The sequence below is a fragment of the Aythya ferina genome (genome assembly GCF_964211825.1).
Source record: "Aythya ferina genome assembly, chromosome: 8".
In the NCBI taxonomy this organism is placed as follows: Eukaryota; Metazoa; Chordata; class Aves; order Anseriformes; family Anatidae; genus Aythya; species Aythya ferina.
Window position 1 is genome coordinate 18,121,753 of NC_140304.1, and position 21,926 is coordinate 18,143,678.

At 39.3% G+C, this 21,926-nt stretch overlaps 1 protein-coding gene across 1 annotated transcript in view; it reads right to left on the reverse strand.

Moving 5' to 3' along the window:
- Positions 1 to 2,134: 2,134 nt before the first annotated feature.
- Positions 2,135 to 21,926, reverse strand: part of HS2ST1 (heparan sulfate 2-O-sulfotransferase 1) — a 79,778-nt gene continuing 59,986 nt past the window's right edge. Inside the window, exons 3-7 of the mRNA XM_084527571.1 lie at positions 16,694 to 16,779; positions 14,298 to 14,436; positions 6,661 to 6,758; positions 5,229 to 5,386; positions 2,135 to 2,943 (exon numbers count right to left, since the gene is read on the reverse strand). Coding sequence (XP_084383697.1) covers positions 2,717 to 2,943; positions 5,229 to 5,386; positions 6,661 to 6,758; positions 14,298 to 14,436; positions 16,694 to 16,779 — 708 coding nt within the window. The 3' untranslated portion in view covers positions 2,135 to 2,716. The remainder of the gene's footprint in view (positions 2,944 to 5,228; positions 5,387 to 6,660; positions 6,759 to 14,297; positions 14,437 to 16,693; positions 16,780 to 21,926) is intronic.

Genomic DNA, 21,926 nt, shown 5'->3' on the forward strand with positions numbered 1-21,926 from the left:
CTCAATTCCTTTCATGTTTCACAGACAGTAACATTTTCAGAGTACATCTACAATGAATTCACCTCTCCGACTGTAGCTAACATTAAAAAAAAAGTCAAACTTTTGTCTCAATCTGGTCAGTTCATAGCAAAGAACAGGAAGTAGATAATGTGTTTACTTATACGAACTATGAAAAAGTATATTGCTCTTAAAAGTAAACAAAAATACAATTTTTTCTACCATTACTGAAGGCTCATATTTCAGAAATCCTTAATTCTGGGGGGGAGGGTGGGGAAGGCATACAACTTTAAGAATTGTTTATGAAATAGAATAGGTTTCTATAGGCTGTACTGAAATCAGTAGCAGCTCTGCTTTTTTTTTTTTTTCTTGTGAATACAGAAGTATTTGCGTACATAACTTTTTTCATTACTAAGGTGAATGTTTTATGTTTTTACTTAGTAAATGCTTCCATTCTCCTAGAGGTGCTCTTCTTAGAATTTTGACTCAAGAAGGTAACTTACCAAATCATACTGAAGGAAAGCAATATAGTCAAAAATATCTGAAATAAAACTATCACCTAGTAGATAGTCTTTACCGGGATTATAAATATTCCACTTATTTCAAAAAGGCTACTGCTTTGTTTTAGAAGTTTTTATATCTCCATTAGTTACTTCTTGTGTACGACTCAGCTCCTTCCTTTAGCAAGAAACTGTCTTCATGTGTGAACACATCTTATTCCCAGGCATGTTGGCATTATTAATGATGTCAGTAGACAAGAACTAGCACAGGAAATCTTATGCATGGTTCACGCTATATAAATGGTAAACTACCAGAAGGAACTTCCCTGATTATTTGGGAAGAACAATGAGGTCTATTTTTAAAATTCAAAGAGAAAATCCAAGAAAACAAAGAAAAGGCAAGATGTACTTGATAGTCTGTCATTATCCTGTCTGTAATTGGACTGTTGCTTTTGGCTGCAGACACCCAGTTCACAGACCATTTTCCATTTCCTTTGTTTTCATTACAAGAACAAGCTGGTTAAAGAAACTCCAGTTGGTAATTTTAAACTAAGCCTTCAGCATCATCCCTTAGGAATTAAAAACTTTACAACCATTTTTTACTTTGTCTCCTCAGTGCCTTCCCCCATCAGACCCTGTGAAAAGCACTTTAAGAAAAGGCAGGTGTAAGATGTGTAAATACTCAGATCTTTACGAAAATTCAATAGGAAACAAATTCTTGTAGTTCTCCACTGCCATTTGCTATAATGCAGTGGCCCCAAACATCTGTTCTCAAGTTTCAATTTACTTGATTTACCAGGTGTTTCACATGGTTAATAATGGCAACTCACAAATTTACAATAGTCACATAAGGCAGTTACATAAATACAATTATGTCAAGCTCACTGCATCTTTCTCAACCAGACTACACATCACATTTTTCTTCTTTTCCTCTTAACATAATAAAGGATGATGACAACATTTCTGTAAAGAGAATCCCTGGACAACATTCTAGTATTAAAGTCATAGAGGTCACTGAAGTGCATTTCTGTAATGTCCAACAGTTAACTCAACCAGGAAGTATATGTGATTTTTGATTATTATTATTATTTTTTTTTTTTTTTACTTCACACAACAGAATGGGTGGAAAGAAAAAAAAAAGAAAAAAGAAAAAAAAAAAAAACCACAAAAAAAAATAAAACCAAAACCACTTTGAACACGTTACTTTAAACCTTTTGGTCCAAATACATAAAATAAGCAGTATTTACAGCATCTTACTCTTTTTGTAAATGCAATGCTTTAAAACACATTATAAAGCACCTTATTAAAAATATTCTACAGGTAAAAGTCTCAAAGTAGTAGGAAAACCCTAACCATACCACAGCTCACTAATGGAGTCATAATATGGATTCACCAATACCTCAGCTTACAATTACTACAAAGAATCCATGGAGAAACTTTATATTGACTTTACTATTTTTATACCACTGTAAGCATCAACTAGAACTGCAGACAATACCAACTTTCTTTGTAGTTTTCCCAACCTCAGTCAGGGGTGGTGTGAATAAAAAAACAAAAGAACCCCTCCCCCCCACTGCTCTGATTCTTTAACTTTTTACAATATTAATTTGAAAATGATGTTGTTTTAACACTAATGATTAGTTGTAATTTTTTAATAAAACCACATATATAAATATGGGCAATTCCAGCAGCAGCATTTCTCAGCAGAACATGATTAACCATCCCAAATAATATCATGTGACATGATTCACAAAAACAAAGCACAGATGTCAACCAGTTATTAACACTACTCATATAGTATACAACCAAAATTTCCATGTTGAAAGCTGGGAAAAATGACTTCCTCTTCACAGAAGTATAAACAAAAATAAATTGCTCTGAAAATTAAAAAGAGCATTAACAGAAGCATTTTTTGTTTATATTTTCAACTAGAACTGCTGTGTGTTAATTGCTCCAAATTAAAGTGTAGATTGCTTCAGGTAAAGGGTATTAACTCCCACTGAATGTATTAGTTAGATAAAAGAAATGAAACTTTTGCTTCTGGATTACCAACATGGTTAGTTGGTATCCAACACCCTGGAGGTGATCCACAGCCCACTTTTCTCAGATCTATAGAGAAATGTCTTGGAGGTCTACAGGCAATCTAGTTTCCATGGCTGAGGACTGTGATGATGATGTGACAAAAGATTTAGGTCCATAAATCTACCAGTATTATGTTCTTAGTTTGATTTAGGGTAAATCTTTTCATAGAAAAAGTTTTGAGCCAGAATATACAATTCTCCATCTTTTTCCCGAACTGCATGTGCTCTGACGAACTGAAATTGCTCCAGTGCAAATTCATAGAACTCATTTTCCATTTTCCAGATTTCAGACTGTTGTAGCTTGGCAATAGTTTCTTTTGTGGGAAGTTTTTTCTCAGTTGTTTTCCTAAGATGAGACTTCTTTCCTAAATGCAAAATGAAAGCAATAGCTTCACTTTAACGTTCACGTGATGAAAAAATGTATACAGTCCTTTTATTTACAGAGTTTTCACACTCTCAGCACGCCGATAGCATTTGAAGTGACACAACTTAATCCAGAATTTATTAACGCAACATGTTGGGCTGGAAAATCGCAGTCTCTCACTAAATGTTAATGAATTTTGCAACAGTTCTTTCAATTCTTTCTTCTTACTCTAATAAAACCAAGGAATGAACATTTCATTTAAGGAACAAGATTACTCCACATAATGTACTTGGAGCACGATTAGTCTTTCAGAATTAATTATTTAGATGTTAATAAGGTATCTAATGTTAAGAGTTTTATAAACTGCAGAGCCAGAGACTTAGGTAATGAGACAAAGATGACCAAAATGCTGAAAATATTTTCCTTAAGAAGTGCTCTCTGCTGTTTTATATTAAATTTGTCAATAGTACTTATCTAGGGCTTGATGCATCAGTTCCATTTCTACCATTTGCAGATAGAAGCCCTACTAAGAAGGATCTCTAAGAAGGATCTTTTCCTCATCATAAGTTGCATGGCCAGCTCACAGAAAGTGATCTACCTGTATAGCAAAAATCTTACTATGACTCCAGAAGTACTTGGACCTTTGTATCCCAAGTAAACCAACAGTTTGTGGAAACAAGATAATCTTGGAGAGGGAACACTTTCATATAGGCAGAAAGAAATAAACTCACAGTGAACCTAAATCTCAAATACTGTGTGAAGGACAGTGGTCTATGTGCTGGAAAAGGTAGAGACAAAGGAAACAAAGCAAATCACAGGTGTAAAACAGTTTCCACAGAAGAAAGAACTCAGGTTAGAATTTTTCAGTCCCACCACCGTAGTAAAATAAAAATAATTAAAAACAAAATAAAAAAAAAATAAGGTGAAAATAATATATATAAGGTGAAAATAATGTGGGCCATAAAACTTGGAAAAGACTGAGTACTACTGTTCTCAGATCCTTCATAAAGGAATGGGGGTCCTCAAATGGAACTACATGATAGGTTCAAAGCACAAGTAGGTTTTGTCATATTAAAAAAACTGTAGGTTTTTTCAGCTTAACTGTTGAACTTCTGTCACTTGTGGCAAGTTTGAGAATTTTTTAAAAGTCAGTTGATGGACTAAAAACTCTCCAAAGAAATAAAAGTTATCCTTCAAAGTGCATTTTACTCATTCTTCGGAACTGAAGATAACCTGTAGCGATGACTATCATTCACTTGTCCTGTTCTTACACACTTTCGCTGACGTTTGCTGATGACCACTGCCAGATACCACACACTGAGCTTTAAGTATCTAATTAGGTATTCACGAGCCGTATGGATCTTCAGTCTGACCAAGAAATCCTATGATACACACTGTGTAACAGGAGTCGGAGTTCTCCAAAAAAAACATCATTACACTCCCTGTTTCTGAATACCATGTGTAGCATTTTTAAGTTAACTTTCCCACAGTTATTGAGATATCATTTTGCTCGCTCTGTCCTGACATTCCTTAATGAACAATTTGCCATATTGGGCCAGAATTTCCAGGTTATCCACAGGAGGTCTTCAAAACTTCTTCTGCATGATCTGTGACTGAGTTTAAGAATGTCTGAACTAAAGAATAATTACTGAAGTTTTTGAAATCACTGTGATAAAAGCAAATTTAAGGAAGCCATCTGAACAAAAAAATGTTTCAATTTTCTTGTTTAAAACTCATTTTTCTTCCCCTTTGTCATTTGAAGATCTAAATTTTGATTTTGAACACAGGTGCAGACAAGATGAGGTTTTTTTTCCTTTTTGTTTTAAAAAGAAAACCCAGTCAAATCATAACTGATTTTACACAGATAATAAGGTTGCATCAAGAACAGAATTTCAGCAGAACTTCTGAGGAAATATAATCTGCTAATACCAACTACTTAATGTAACTGAAGCCCCTGCAAGCCTTTTCAAAAATATTCTGACAAACACCTGCTGCAATTTCCTAAGCATATATTTTGAGCTTTCTGTGATTTGCAAATGTAGCATACCTACACAACTGCCTTTAGCCCAGTCTTCAACATTTACAGTTTGTGTAAGACACTTGGGTAGCCCTCAAAAATTTGTATGGAGAGTTTTCTTGGAAGAGTTTCTCTTTTCTGTAAGGATATCAGTCAACGGAGAGGCAAGCTTGGTAGAGACTCAAAACTATTCATCTGGGTTTAAATAATTCACATAAAAAAGAGTGATAAGAACATGAATGGGATATGGAAATCAACTATTTAAATACCTGTCCGGTACAGTTCTGTGGCACCCCTGAAGAACCGGGGCAAAGCTGCCTCCAATAACATGATGAAGTCTTCAAGCTCTTCAGTAACTCCCACTAGGAAGTATTCATTAATCAGGTTGTACTTGGCTTGTTCCAAAGCCCATCTACTTCCCACATTCCTAAAATGGCAAATAACAATTACAGCAAGCTCTGATGTCAGCCAACAATCCTTGGTCCCTAGGTGGAGATCACTTCAAGGACATTTGTATAGGAAAGGCAAGATTCACTTCAAATTATAACGATTTCTATCTTCATTTCCCTTTCCAGTTTCTCTTACCTGTGTTCATACCTAAAACATCATACCTATCATACCTAAAATTTCACTTCGCTAGTTGTTTTGAATAATAACTTACTATTTAAACAGCATATATATATATATAGTCAGGTTATATATATATATATATATATGGTTCTGGTAAGAACGCACCTTCCCTTTTACATTGTTCAAGCATAATTCTGTATTAGAAAGTCATTGCAGTTAATGGGAGGATTTCCCATTGAACAACAAAGAAAAAATTAAACTAGCATTTTCCTTCTTTCTATAGATCTAGACAGGGTGAAAACATAGGCTCAGATGTATTTTTCTCTGCTTGTTCAGCTGTATGGCCAAGAGGCACTGAAAGAGAAGTTCCCAAGTGACCATTTGCTTTGCTTATGCTTAAATTAATTCCATTTGGATGAACAGTACCTGTGACAAACTAAAATAATTCCCCTTGATTTCACTCAGAATCCATCATATTATTTGTGTGTTTTTGTTTGTTTTAATTTTATTATCATTTTCTCTTTTACATACTACTTGAATGTGATTGTTTTATGTGACTAACCATTTTTCCAAATTTGGTTTTGCTAAACAGTTCTTTAAAGCCTGTGCCATTGTTATAAAACAAGATGCATTGACAGATGGACACTATTTGCATTTGTTTCTACTATATATCATTGACTACTGAAGTCTGATAAACGTTTAAGTAGATAAATTTATCCAGATCTCAAATACTTCATTCTCAAAAAAAAAACAAAAAGCACAACCAAACAACTCCAGGATCTTGAACAAAATACCTCCACTCAGAAGAACATATATTGTAACCTGACATAAAGGAAAAATTTAAAGATCCTAAATCTACAAATAATTTTTTAAAACAAAATTAAGTTTCTCCTCAGAACACTGCTGATACAGTATCCTAACATACTGCTTGTTTAAAGGACTCCAATACTGCTTCAGTAAAAAGCATTTTGAGGCGCCTTCAAAGAAAATATGTAATAAGAAGAATTAGTAAAGTACCTGCTGCTACACTTCATCCAGTCCCACAGCTGTACTACATATTCAAATTCGTTACAATTAAATTTCAGCGATGATATACTTGACTAAGAACTTAAGCCACATTTATCTCCCTACCAGCACTCGGAGCTGTGGCCACAGAAGAACGGAATTTGAAGCCAAAGTTTCTCCGGAGCACAGTCTGAGCCTCCAGCTGCCACACATTCATCGAAGGTCTGAAACAAAGACAAACGGAACTGAGCTTTACAGTTGGGTATGAGTATCACCCATCTCGACCTGCTCAGTTGCTAAATGTAGCGGGGACACAAAATCACAAGATATGATGTGAAAGAATGAAAATAATGTCTTCAAGTCTTGCTATGACAATATTTTATTGGGAGGACCTACTTGTCTAAATCAAACTAGTATTCAGAAAACCTTTTATAAATAGAGGTAATCAACAACTGGGTCCTACTTGTGCCCCCTGACAAAGGTGCTATGTCAAAACTAGCAGAACCAGTCAAGAAGTGTTGGTATTGTCATTTTTCCCCTCACGCGAGAAGTTACTACAGATACAGAGTCAAATGTCATTGGGACTTGTGCAATACTGGAACAGCTGGATCTTTAGAGCACAGAATACCGTGCCTTTTGTGTTTTAGATTGAAATCTGTTCTATTACATTTTAAATATTATGACAAAGAACTGTTGTTTCAGAGGCAATCAGAAGTGAAACAAGTTGTTCACTGGGTAACAGAATATTCCAAACAGCATGGACAGACAGCTGTAGCCACACAGAATTTCAATTACAGCAACAGTTACAATAAAAAATCCATTAGCATTGTAAAGAACGTGCAAGTATTTTACCCAGCCACCATAAAATGAGTAATTATGGTATTTTTAATCAACATATGACCTCCTTACCTAGATTTATTTTGAGGTAAAGATCCTGAGATAACCCGAAAAACTTCATGGTATCAGCCCAACACAGGAATTAACCTGTAGTCTTGTTCTGCATTGCACTTTGTGTTTCAAATAGCTGATACATGTTACACATCACACATGAATGCACAGCTTAACAAGGTAAACATGGACATTGCTTTCCTAGGTATGCTTTCTCTAGAAAAATTTCCAAGGTATGCTTTCTCCAGAGAAATTCTAGTGTGATCTACCATGATTATTTCATAGCATCAACGTCACCTCGAAATTAAATCGTTTAAATGCACCTCCTAACTTATGAATGTATATACTAAGTATGAACTGGCACCTGTCAAAAGAAAGACTTTGCTTATACCTGGAGGTTATTTTATAGTTAAAGTGTGTAAGAAAGGAAATAATTTTTAAATTAAGATGAAATAGGAGAAGTCCCCTTCCCCACTTCCTTTTCCACACATACTTTGACTGCCCCATACAGAAACTTTACCTTAAGAAACATTTTACAGACTCTGTTATTGGAGCTGAACTATAACTTTTGAAGTACAGGGGCACAGAAAGAAAATGAACTCCCCCATGTACATTGTGATCATAACATCATAAACAGAAAATTATTAATGCAATGCATTAATGCATTACATAAATAGGAAAGAATTTCAAATTCTTCCAGTAAGTTAGAAGTTAAAGCACAGTCTAACCAAGCAGTAGTACTGTGCATTTTGGTTTAATGTTTCCCAGTGACTGTTTACCAAGTCTGTCCAGAATATAATTAAAACCTAAAACAACACTTTTAGATTCATTCTTTTTTGTAAATATTAAGTTCTATAAATGGCTTGGACTCAGCAGCATGCTGAGCCTTCTACCCCACTCATCTCTATCAGGAAGAAGTTCCACTGACCAAATTATGCTTTTCATGAAAAGGAACAGAGTAGGTTATCACAGAATCACAGAATTATCTAGGTTGGAAGAGACCTCAAGATCATCGAGTCCAACCTCTGACCTAACACTAAGAGTCCTCCACTAAACCATATTGCTAAGTTCAACATCTAAACATCTTTTAAAGACCTCCAGGGATGGTGACTCCACCACTTCCCTGGGCAGCCCATTCCAATGCCTCACAACCCTCTCAGTAAAGAAGTTCTTCCTAATATCCAACCTAAAACACCCCTAGCGCAACTTTAGCCTGTTTCCCCTCGTCCTGTCACCAGGCACGTGGGAGAATAGACCAACCTCCACCTCGCTACAGCCTCCTTTAATGTACTTATACAGAGCGATAAGGTCGCCCCTGAGCCTCCTTTTCTCCAGGCTGAACAAACCCAGCTCCCTCAGCCGCTCCTCGTAGGACTTGTTCTCCAGACCCCTCACCAGCTTCGTCGCCCTTCTCTGGACTCGCTCAAGCACCTCCATGTCCTTCTTGTAGCGAGGGGCCCAAAACTGAACACAGTACTCGAGGTGCGGCCTCACCAGAGCCGAGTACAGGGGGATGATCACTTCCCTAGACCTGCTGGCCACACTGCTTCTTATGCAAGCCAGGATGCTGTTGGCCTTCTTGGCCACCTGAGCACACTGCTGGCTCATATTCAGCTGACTATCCACCAATACTCCCAGGTCCTTCTCTGCCTGGCAGCTCTCCAACCATTCCTCTCCCAGCCTGTAGCTCTGCTTGGGGTTATTGCGCCCCAGGTGCAGGACCCGGCACTTGGCCTTGTTGAACTTCATGCAGTTGACCTCAGCCCATCGGTGCAGCCTATCCAGATCCTCCTGCAGAACTTTCCTACCCTCAAGCAGATCGACACATGCACCTAACTTGGTGTCATCTGTGAACTTCCTGAGGTTGCATTCGATCCCCTCATCCGGATCATCAATAAAGATATTAAAGAGGACCAGCCCCAGTACCAAGCCCTGGGGAACGCCACTACTGACCGGCCTCCAACTGGACTTGGCTCCATTCACCACAACTCTTTGGGCCCGGCTATCCAGCCAGTTTTTAACCCAAAGAAGCATACGCCAGTCCAGGCCACGAGCAGACAGTTTCTTGAGGAGAATGCTGTGGGAAACGGTGTCAAAAGCCTTGCTGAAGTCAAGGTAGACCACATCCATTGCCTTTCCCTCATCCACCAAGTGCATCACTTTGTCATAGAAGGAGATCAGGTTCGTCAAGCAGGACCTGCCTTTCATAAACCCATGCTGACTGGGCCTGATCACCTGGTTGCCCTTTAAGTGCTGCATGATGACACTCAAGATAATCTGCTCCATGAATTTCCCTGGCACTGAGGTCAAACTGACAGGCCTATAGTTTCCCGGGTCTGCCCTCCGGCCCTTCTTGTAGATGGGTGTCACGTTTGCTAGCTGCCAGTTGACTGGGACCTCCCCCGATAGCCAGGACTGTTGATAAATGATAGAAAGCGGCTTGGCCAGCTCCTCTGCCAGTTCTCTCAGTATCCTTGGGTGGATCCCACCTGGCCCCATCGACTTGCGTACATCCAAGTGCTGTAGCAGGTCGCCAACCATTTCCTCATGGATAGTGAGGGTCACATTCTGCTCCCCATCCCCTTCCACCAGTTCAGGGTACTAGGTACCCAGAGAGTAACTGGTTTTGCCGCTAAAGACTGAGGCAAAGAAGGCACCTCCGCCTTTTCCTCATCTTTCGTAACTAAGTTCCCCCCCGCATCCAGTAAAGGCTGGAGATTCTCCTTTTGCATTAATGTATTTGTAAAAACATTTTTTGTTGTCTTTGACAGCAGTAGCCAGATTGAGATGAGCTTTGGCCTTTCTAATTTTATCCCTGCACTGCCTCGCAACATCCTTATAGTCAGCACAAGTGGCCCGCCCTCTTTTCCAAAGATTGTAAACCCTCTTTTTCCTGCTAAGCTCAAGCCACAACTCTCTGTTGAGCCAGGCTGGTCTTCCTCCCCGCCAGCTCATCTTTGGGCACGTGGGGACAGACCACTCCTGCACCATTAAGATTTCTTTCTTGAAGAGCGCCCAGCCTTCCTGGACTCCTCTGCCCTTCAGAACCGCCTCCCAAGGGACTCTACCAACCAGTGTCCTGAACAGTTCAAAGTCAGCCCTCTGGAAGTCCAATACAGCGGTTTTACTGGTCCCCTTCCTGACTTCTCCAAGAATGGACAACTCTACCATTTCATGGTCACTCTGCCCAAGACAGTTTCCAACCACTGCATCTCCCACCAGTCCTTCTCTGTTTGTGAAGAGAAGGTCTAGTGAGGCACCTCCCCTGGTAGGCTCACTAACCAGCTGTGTCAGGAAGCTATCTTCCACACTCTCCAGAAACCTCCTAGACTGCTTTCTCTGGGCTGTGTTGTGCTTCCAGGATACTTCTGAGAAGTTGAAGTCCCCCACGAGAACAAGTGCTGACTATTTCACAACTTTTGTCAGCTGCCTGTAGAACTCCTCATCAGTCTCCTCATCCTGGTTCAGCGGTCTATAACCCCCACCAGGATACTTGCCTTGTTGGCCTTCCCGCTGATCCTAACCCATAGGGACTCAACCTTATAATTCCCAGCCTCAAGTTCCGCAACATCAAAACTCTCTCTGATACAGAGAGCCACACCACCACCCCTTCCATGCTGCCTGTCCCTTCTGAAGAGCCTATAGCCAGACACTGCAGCACTCCAGTCATGAGAGTGATCCCACCACGTTTCTGTGATAGCAGTCAAGTCGTAGCCTGCCTGCCGGACAATGGCTTCCAGCTCCTCCTGTTTGTTACCCATGCTGCGTGCATTAGTGTAGATGCACTTCAGTCGGGCCATTGCCTTCTCTCCCAGCCTTGCCATTGCTACCCCTGGCACAGCTCCAACAAGCCTTGTTTCAGCCCTGTCCCCCTTCTTACCTAGTTTAAAGCCCTCTCAATGAGCCCCGCCAACTCCTGGCCCAGGATCCATTTTCCCCTTAGAGATAGGGACCCGTCTGCGGCCATCAGGCCGGATGCCGAGTAAAGTGCCCCACAGTCAAAAAAAAACAAAATTTCTGTGTTGGCACCAGCCTCTGAGCCACGTGTTTATCAGGTGGGCTTTCCGTGTCCTCTCTGTACCTCTCCCTGCCACCGTAGGGATGGACAAAAACATCACCTGTACTCCCACTCCATCCACTAACCATCCCTGTCCCCTAAAGTCCCATTTGATGGTCTTCAGGTTTCTCTCTTCAGTGTCATTAAAAGAAGGTAATAGTCAGAGGGGCGAACCAGGTTGGGAAGCTTTCTGGCAATGTCCCTGACCCTGGCCTCAGGGAGGCAGCAGACTTCCCTACGGGTAGGGTCAGGCCAACAAATAGGTCCCTCTGTTCCCCTGAGAAGGGAGTCACCCACAACAATCACCCTTCTTTCTGTCCTGGTGGAGACAGTCCTGAGGTGTGGAGTCGACTTCCTCGCCCTAGGCATCCTTCTGGGTAGACTTTCTACCTGTTCCTCAGCTACCGGTCTTTCAAGCTTCAGGGCCTCAAACCTGTTGCATAAGGGCACCTGGGAAGGTGGGGCCGGTGGGGGAGGGCATCGCCTGCGATGTCGAGCAGGAACCTGTTTCCATTCCTCCTCAACTCCTAGGTCCCCTGCCTCTGCCCGACAGCAACAGGGCAGGGGGTCCACCCCCATTTGGGGTGTCTCACCCTGGTGCCTGTCCTTCAGTTCCACAAGTCTATCTCCCACTCACACTCCCTGATATCCCTCAACCTCTCAACCTCCTCCTTGAGTTCTGCCACCAGGCGGACCAGGTTGTCCTCCTGCTCGCACCTGACGCACACAGTCTCTCTGCCCCCCACAGGTGGTAGCGACAGGCTCAGGCGCTCCCTGCACCCGGAAACCTGAACTGCTGCAGTTTTGAGCGGGCAGTCGGTCTGGGTGTGAACAGACTTCCTAGAGAGCGCACTGTGCCTGGTGTGCACCATTGCAGCTGAGCTAGCGGTAGACCACTGTTGGAGGAGGTGTTCGGATGGATGGGGGGAATCCTCTGCCCTTCCTGCTCGCCATGCCTGCGCAAACTGCCGTGCTAGCTGCTGTGCCACTCCTTTCTGACGCGCCACACCCTGTTTGCCCGTCGTATTAACAGCCGTGCTAACTGCCGCGCCACTCTCTTCTGACGTGCCACGCCCTGTTTGCCCATCCTGTTAACTGCCCCGCCCTCCCTTCTGACGTGCCACGCCCTGTTTGCCCGTCCTGTTAACTGTCATGCTAACTGCCGCGCCACTCCCTTCTCACGCGCCACGCCCTGTTTGGCTGTTCTGTTAACTGCCCCGCCCTCCTATCTGTTGTGCCACGCCCTGTTAACTGCCGCTCCACTCCCTTCTGACGTGCCACACCCTGTTTGCCAGTCCTGGTCGCTCGCGCTCCCTAGGGGCAGCTTTTGAACGGCCGGGGAGGGGGTGCTGCTGGCTCCGCCTACGCCTTGTTCTCGCCTCGTTCACCTCCCTCACGAGGGCTGCCGGGTCCTGGGGGCTCCCTCGAGTGGGCTGGGTGCCGGAGAAATTAGCACGGCCTGTCCAATCCCCCGCTCCGCTGCAGAACGCGTCTGCCCCGGAGACGATCGCCTCGGAAAGTAGTGAGTTATGGTATGGTATGGACTGGATCCTAGGTCTCTTTTTAAAAATGCTTTAACAATACCATAACATCAAATCATCTCCCTAAGTCTTTTAAAACATGATATAGTTTACTGTTCTGCTTGAAGCGTTCCTCCGTCTGTGCTGTAGGATGCCTGGACAAACTGAAATGCAGTAGCAGAAGATGGCGCCAAAACCTCAGTAACAGAGGAAGGTAAGTGATGTGTAACAAGATCAGTGCTAGAAGAGTAATTAGCAGCAGAAAAATAAATAAATAAATAAAATAAAAAAGAAGAATGGTCCCTACCCAGGATTTAAAAAAAAAAACAAAAACAGCATTTGCTTGGGGTAGTGTAGAAAGTATGCAAAATGATTAGTTACATTTTCTGGTGGTTATGGTGTTCATAGACATATGCACTAAGATGTAACCAACGTGATTTTTCCTTAGCTCATTATAAAAAAAAAAAAAGCCTCATTTAAAAACTATTGCCATTGAAAGCTTAAAAATGGTTTGGCCCTGTAAAGTATAATCCATGTCCACCCCACCCCCCACATTAAAAAAAAAAAAAAAAAGCTGTAGTCTTATAAACTATATTAATCTATTTATTAATCTATTTAATACCTTATTTTCCTTCCTGATTTGAAGAAAGTCCAAAGCAAAAGCAACACGCTCTGATGAATGTCTTACTGTAAACCATTATAGTGGATGTACAGATTTTTTTTCTGAATAACCTTATGAGCCCTAAATGAGGTTATAGTTCTGAGGCTGTAATAGCAACCAAGATTTGAATGAGCTTACCTGAACTACTCTCATAGCCTTCTAAGACAGATGGAAGAAGTAGAGAAATATGATTCATACTCCACAGCTTTCAAGAAGACTCTATATATTTTCATTGTAATATTTACATTAAAATAATACATGAATTGAGTTTCTAGTGATAAATAAGATAAATGTGAAGGCCAAGTCATCAGCAGTTCCACAGCTTTTGGTGGAAAATGTATCTAGCTTAATTTTCAACAAGAAGAGTATACTTAGTGTGATGCTTGCAACACTAAAAACAATAATTTAATTTTAAACAGATTGCAACATAAAGCTAACTTATAGGGTTACAAAGAACACAGTCAATGTTACATTCTGGTCCAGTACTTACACCAACGGGAGATTATAACTTACAAAGCCACCACCATCACTAATGACTATACAAGAACTTGTATTCAGCTTTTATCAGTACATATTTCTTAAATTGTTTTCATATTAACTTTGGTAAGAACAACACATAGAGCAAAGTGTACTTTACCTTCTTATCTCCCTGTTTTCGCCTTCGTAGGCCTGGTCTGTAATCATCTCCAAAGCGCAGAAAGTAATAATAAGAAACTAGTCGTTCTATAGGATCTCTTATGACATTTATGTAAATTGGTTTCTTTTTAACACCAAATCTAAAGTAAAAGAGGAAAAAAATGTCTTTTAAAGGTGAATCAAAGTTTCTCATCTAACACCTAAAAGCCTCTATCTATAAATACCTGTCTCTACTGAAGAAACATACAACTGAAATCTATATACAGCGAAGATGAGAGGAAGTTTAATGATTCAACTCACCCCTATACCCAGTGCATGACATGGATGTGCAAGTCAGTTCAATTTCAGTTTTCTTAGTACAGTGGTTGATTATTTATTTAACAAAACAAACTAAACTAAAATATTCTCACACACCAGATACTACAAGTGTTTATACAATTACCCTGACTCTAGAAATGTCTCAATTATTCTAGCAGCTGCATATATATTAATAATAAGCAGACAGGGCACTCAATATTGAATTCCTGTCTCCTACTACCACTGCCCTCCTAACCCACCCTGTACAGTGAGCACAGAGTTCTCCTCGCAGGGCTCCACTTATCAGCGACAAACGCTGACAAACAGAAGACAAAACTCTGAGCCCATCCATTACCTGGGCTGATTACTTGGATGTATGGCTCTGCTTATTAAATAGGAGCCTAAGATAGTATCTGTTACCATACTGATTTCTCTATCACAGACAGAAAAATGTTTCCTCACACATCTACCTAAGCTAATTTTTACTTACTGTGATACAAGCTGGAAGCTTGATGAAATGAGTTCATGAGCTCATGGGACACATGAAGAAGATTTAAACCACCAAACCTGTTTTGTACAAATGCCATCTTTCAATAAAAACCACAAATATGAAACAATAAGCTGTTGTGGAAAAAAATTAATTGTTTGGATGAAAGGACAGCAATGTACACAAGGATAATGCAGTCCCAGAGGGAAGATGCAGATGAAGAAAATCTGTGAAACTGCTTAGATGCTTTCTAGGTATAAAATAATTATTTTAAAGACTTCTGGTATCTGAAAAAGTTTTCAGCTTCATGAAGTGAACAGGGTATAAAATGACATTCATTTTTGATTCATCTTTGCTGTTCCAGAAAGCTGTTATTCCAATAGGTGTTCAGTTCAGTGGTTTATTCATGTTTAACTTTTAAAGGCAGAAGGGAAGCTAATGAAATTTGATGCATTTTATTTTATTGGTAGATTTACCATTAAGACTTCTTGCCTAGTACTTTTTGTAAACTTCAAGCTTTTACTTGGTGCCATTGGTAATTTCCAGTCACTACTGTAGCTTTTAGCATTTTCTATTATCTAACCTACTGTACTGGGAAACCATGAAACTCTCACTTCCCCTTTTCATTCTCTATAATAAAAAGCTAGAATTAAAAGTTAGTGTATATAACAGAATGAAACATTGAAAGCAATGACTAAAAATTTTCTACATGAAAAAAGAAAGTCTTTTAATTAAATTAAATTTTCTAGCACACAGAAATATATCATTACTCAGGACTGACCAGCAGCAAGAAGTAAAGGTGCTATTGTTTGTGCAGCAGCAGAATACGCTCAGATCTAAAAAATCCATTTTCAATTTTAAGCCTTTTTCCTCATACTACAAGTCTGGGATGAAGCACTGCTAAGCAAAATTGAATTGCCAGTTGAAGGGGAGGTTTCACAAGACAAAGTTACTCAGGATCACAGCTTTAGATCCAGAAGCAAAAATAAGACAAGAATATGTGAGCAAGAATATAGATATGATCCTTCAACCTTTGAAGTCACCAGGAGGTGATTTATTTTAAATTAATTTTAGAAGTAGCAGGATTAAACTCCACAAGAATTATTTCTATGCTTTTTACAGCATGTCAGATTACTATAGGCCAGAAAAAAAAATGCTTAAAATATAGCTTAATATCTTGATAAAGTGTAAAGGGATACTCTGAAAGAGAATACCTACATAACTTAAGAAGGATGTGGCATTACTTGATAGGAACATATTTTAGAACAGGTATCTAAAGCTTCTTGGAAAGGGAAGACAATCACTTAGGTAGAACTACCAATGTCCCAGAGAAAAGTGAGAATTTTCAGCAAAACAAACTGACATTCAGCCAAGGAATACTAAACCTAGTATATAAATAGTTTTCAAATAAGATTTATCTATGTGTTATCATGCAAAAAGACAATTGAAAACTGTGAAAATCAAACCAAATACTGCTCCTCCTAGGAATTTCAGCACTTGAATTTAAAAAACAGCAGATATTCATCACTAGAGGGCAGTAATATCCCAGAAGGAGCCAAGCAACTTATTTAAACTACTATGACACTCAACAGATAAATCCATGGGTAACATACTTTGCAAAGTCCAAATAAGATACGTGTCCATGGTAAAATCCTGGTTTCATTTCCTTCCAGGAAGTCACGTTCTTCACAAATCGAACCTGTAAAAGTAGACAGAGTGTTTCAGTACAGCTGGAACACACAAAGCTTTGCCTAACATGGTAGATTTTTTATTTCTGCTTTTGTTCAAGTAAAATCTTACAATGCATTTGAAGTTTTTTTTGAATATTACAAAACAATTTGTGCAAACTAAAGTTACACTTTTTGCAATCATATAGATGACTATTTTTAGATCATCACAATTTAATGATCTGACGCTAACCAAAAGCAGAATACAGCAAGCAGAAGAGAAATCCAACAAAAGCTACCACAACAACATTAACAATGCATACATGTAATTTTTGTTGGTGAATCCTATTTGTAATTTGAAAGGAATCCAGAATTTTCTTGACTTTAAGTAGAAATGCAAGTATACCTTTGATGGAATTGTTTGGCCTGTATTCCATTCTTCAAATAAAAGCATACCAGACTTACAAGCATATTCTTAGACCTATTTTACTGGGATATAAAAAACAAATCCAATGGTTCATTTGGCCCCCCCTCCCAAAATGCAATGCATGAGTAATCCAGAAATTTTGTAAATTTATAAAGTGTAAATTAGATTTACAGTTTATGACCTTGAATGGTTACCATAAGTCTAACATCTCAGTGAAACTTCCAAGTTAAAGCATGAATTAGGCCTTAAACAAAGGCTGAAAAAAGAGGTACCAGCAAACTTCACAGTAACTAGGAACAGTTTTGCATTTCAAAGATAAAAACAAAATAAGATACATGCCCCAAAACAGAAAGTATGATTAAATTAAGTGGGGCATACAAATCCTGATGTAGCTTGCCTTTATTAGGTAAGAAGAATATTTTAACATCAAAGAATTTAGCTCTGAAAATTATTTCAAAACTAGTGAATTGGATAATAAAGAAAAGATGATAAATTTGTACTGCCTGGGTTGTAGTACAATGCTACACCATTTCTGACAGTAAGAATTAGAAGACAGATGAGTATTTCCTGCAAACCTATAGTGTCTTTTTTGTTATACAGTGACATAGATAACCACAAAGATACTCAGTTGAGACGAAAGAGTCACGAAATGAAAGTTTGACAGCTCACAACAACATGCTAACGTTCTCTGTAAGCTGTAACAGTACCTTGAAACATGAAATAAAGCACTGACCAATGAAGATTTTAAGAGGGAAGACTGGCCTGTTACTGCTTCCTCACACTTGGTAATTTACCTTTTTTCCCTCAAACACTGGCTCTTGGACTCAGGTAAAATAAATGGGTATCATTTTTTCCTAACAGGCAGTGCTCATACACAGATTTTTTTTAGTGCACAGATTTCACAGTCTTAGGCATTTTGCAATTTAAACCATATATTGCATAGGAAAATGGTGCAAGTTTATCTGAAAAGCTCCGCTTAATGTTATATAATGGCATTTCATAAATTGCACTGGTTTTCTGCCTCGTTTTGTCTACAGCACAAAGTATAATGTATCTATATGACTTTGAATCCAGTCAGACTACTTATGCTACTACTGAAACAAACCCAACTTCCATTGACTGTACCTTTTTTAAGATAAATGACAAAATATTTTCAGTGGGGAGCCTCAGCTCTGAGTATTTCTTTACCTAGGAAAGAAGTTTCTTAAATGCAGAGTACACATTATCCTCCCTCCCTTCACCCCCAAGCCCCCAAATGCTACAGCTGGTTGATACAACTCTCCAAGATAACCAGCTATGCTACCTATTTTGCATAATCCAGCATGCAAATAAAGCTTAGATTTGAATTACACTTCCATTGGCAAGTTTTCTGATGCACCAGCTAGATTTATGTTTGTACTAGACTAGGCCTAGACACAGGAAAATGTTAACTGCAAATTCCCAAGGGTCAGTTCTGTCAGTCTCTGTCAGACCTCCATACCACCATCTGCCTTCTCACCTGAAATGTGCCAGTAACAGTTTTTTCAGAATAAATAGATAAATAAATAAAAAGGGGGTTGTCTTACAATTACTTTGCTAATAATTTTTTTATGAACACAGGGTTATTATAGAAGAAACTACATTTTATGCTGTATACCAGAGACCCGACTGGATATTCTAGCCTTTTATTAGCTTTAACACTAAAACCAGGGAAGCTAAGAAGGTTTTATACGACATTTACATCTGCCTTAAGATATTGTTCAGCAACACACTGTGCCCATGAGAATACAAGTTTTTAACACCTCTATCTAGCTTGCAGGCAAGAGATTTTTTCTCCCTTTCCCATAATTTGCAGCATTGCAAAAATTAGAAGCATTCCAGGTCCCAGATAACCTAACGAGTCTGGATTCACATATTTTTAGGGCAGAGAAGAATACTCTTTGCTGATTCTTACTGTCAGACATGATCAATTTTATTTTTCTTTTCAGGGCTTAGCAGATACTGGAGCTTTCAAGAGACCAGGCAAGCTTCTCAACTTGAATCCAACTTGAATCCAATGAAAAAAATTTGAGGTTACTTTAAAAGTAACCTCAGATAGAAGTGAATGGAATTCCTGTGAAGTTGTTTCATGGTGCTTTTATATAATCAGCTACAAAGTTGCTCCATAGCCTTTAGTAAGTGAGAAATCAGCTGAGTTTCACTGAATTAAAAAGTCAGATCAAACGTACTCTGGGGGCGTAAGATGTCCTGAAAGGTAAGTTAAATGCATTCAGTTTCTAGGATGATAAGAATTTTAAGCAAGTATCAGTGAGCTGAAAGAAAAAAAAAAAAGAAGGAAAAAAAAAAACAAAAAAAAAAACACCTCAGCATATACTTGGTCTGAGGAACACGTCCAGAGGAATCTATGCATGCAAACCAGTATTCTGGTCATTATCCCATGGCCCGGCATCACGTGGATGTTTGCACACTGAATTCCCCAGCTTTTACATCTTTTTATAGATCTATCAATTGCTAAATAACTGAATGGATATTACAAGTAGATGGGGGTATGATTACCAGAAGCCTGAGAATTTTCCATTTGACCTGGAAGAAGAAAGCTCTCAAGGGAGACTGCACACCAACACAGTGTCACCATTACAAGAAACACCTGATTCAGATTTCAAGACCTTTCATAGGGAGGCACTGGTAGCTTAGCTATCTAAGTTGTCATACAGGCTGATAACTTGCAGCTACGTCCAGATTAGAGGACCAGGACCGCTGGAAACCAGCTAGCAGCACAGGTTTGGCTGAATGTCATGAGAAACAACAAGCAAGCTCAAGGCAAGGGCAGCTGAGAAGCAAGTTTGTGAGATGAAGAGATGGGAGTTCACCAATCCAGCCACGGTAAAGCCAGTATACCTGCCTGGCATGAGCAGCTCTTCCTCAGAAGAAAAAAATAGAAGAAAATACAAAGAAAATAGAAGGAAATGGCCCATGCGCAGTAGTGGGCATTAGTATGCACTTGGCCATCTAACTTGGAGAGAAAAGTTCCTAAATGTTCAGCACCAGATGATGACACTGTCCCTGCTATCTGACTCACTGCAACCTTTCTGTTGTTCCACTTCTGATGGTTGTTGAAACCACCACCAGTAGAGGAAATACATATTACTAAAGTCAGTATGAGACTGGTATCCTCTGAGAGGTCACTGTTTTAGAATACATTAGGAAGAAAGATTATATGCTTTCAGCTGTCTTTTTTTTGAGGAAAATGGGGAGAGAAACTGCAGGAGATATAAGAACAAACTACAAACAGCAAGTTGAGGTAGTGAAATGTGGGATAATCATACCACATTTTCTGTATGTTCACAACAAAAATACAAAATATGTACTCATACCCTCTTTTTTCTAATACTATATCAAGAATACATGCTGAAAGATAGCAATTTAGTTTTAGATATGTTAGATGACACTTCCTCCATGTAACAAAAAAAGCTAAAGTCTGTGTGGCTGGTATGCCATCCAGTTAGGCATAACAAAGGCATACTTGTATGGGCAAAACACATCAGTACTGAAACATGCAAGCAACAAATTCCAATCAAATGTTTTCTCCATTTTAATGAAGGCAAGAGTTTTTGTTACAGACCACAGAGGTCTGAAATGCAACATGGTAAACGTGGCACTGAGCTCACTACAAATAAAAGGCCCAACCTGTGGAAAGAGGGGCAGTTCCCAGGATCCTGCTTTCAGGCAAGCTGCAAAAGAGAGCAGGGCAGCTGGGAAAAAATCCATCTGAAACTAAAATGGATGTGTTAGGGACTCTTATGGGATTATCTCAAAGCAGCTACAGTTTATATTTGGAGTGGATTTTAAGTAGCTTTTTTTCCCAGATTGCGTTCAAGAAGTAAAGGTTTCACAGATGGACAGAGAACTTAAAATCTGTAACAGAATTAGAATAGTTTGGAAAAAGTACAGCAGAAATAGTATATACCAGAGGGCTTACTATTTTACTGATTTATTTATGTCAGCCTAAGACAACCTTCACCTTGCTCAGGGAGGTGTTTTTTTTTTTTTAACAGAAAGTATCGCTGATAAGGACAAATTTGCCTTTGTGATGTGTTCATGTATATTGCTGGTGGTATATATACAGCTAATGCACTCAACTCAGTGGGACTGGTGAAGGCAGCATGTGAATATGTCATGCATATCCAAGCCCACAAGGAGCAAGCACACATCAGCTACTACTCAGCACCTTTGACATCTCCAGAATTGTGTGTTATGTCTTGCAATGGGAAGTTGTTAATCATATACACAACATATTTCAATATGCTAAGGAAATGTTTTTTCTTTGAAGAACTATGTAATATATAAAGCTTTTCATTGTTAGCATCTCCCAGTTAATAACCACTGAAGAAGAGGAGTATCAACTGTCTAATTAAACAACATGAATCATCACCACTTTGGACAATAGCACAGTATCAAATTAATTTAGAACTGCCAGTACTGTATACATGCCCAGCATTGAATGGATTTAATTATTCACAGAAACAGAAACTGCAGTTGAAAGTGCAATGCTAAGTGTGATTGACTTGAGCAGGAATTTTCAATTAAAAGATACAGGCTTGTTAAATCTTTTGGAATTCTCCCTGCTCTTGGTGCACAGAACTTCAGTATTTGTTCTGTGCAGTGGACAAGACTACAGGGATGACTACCAGGTTTACTCTTAATCTCAGTAATCATGTATCACAGTACCACCTGCGTATTTTAGGACATATTTCACAACAGCAAGAACCCAAC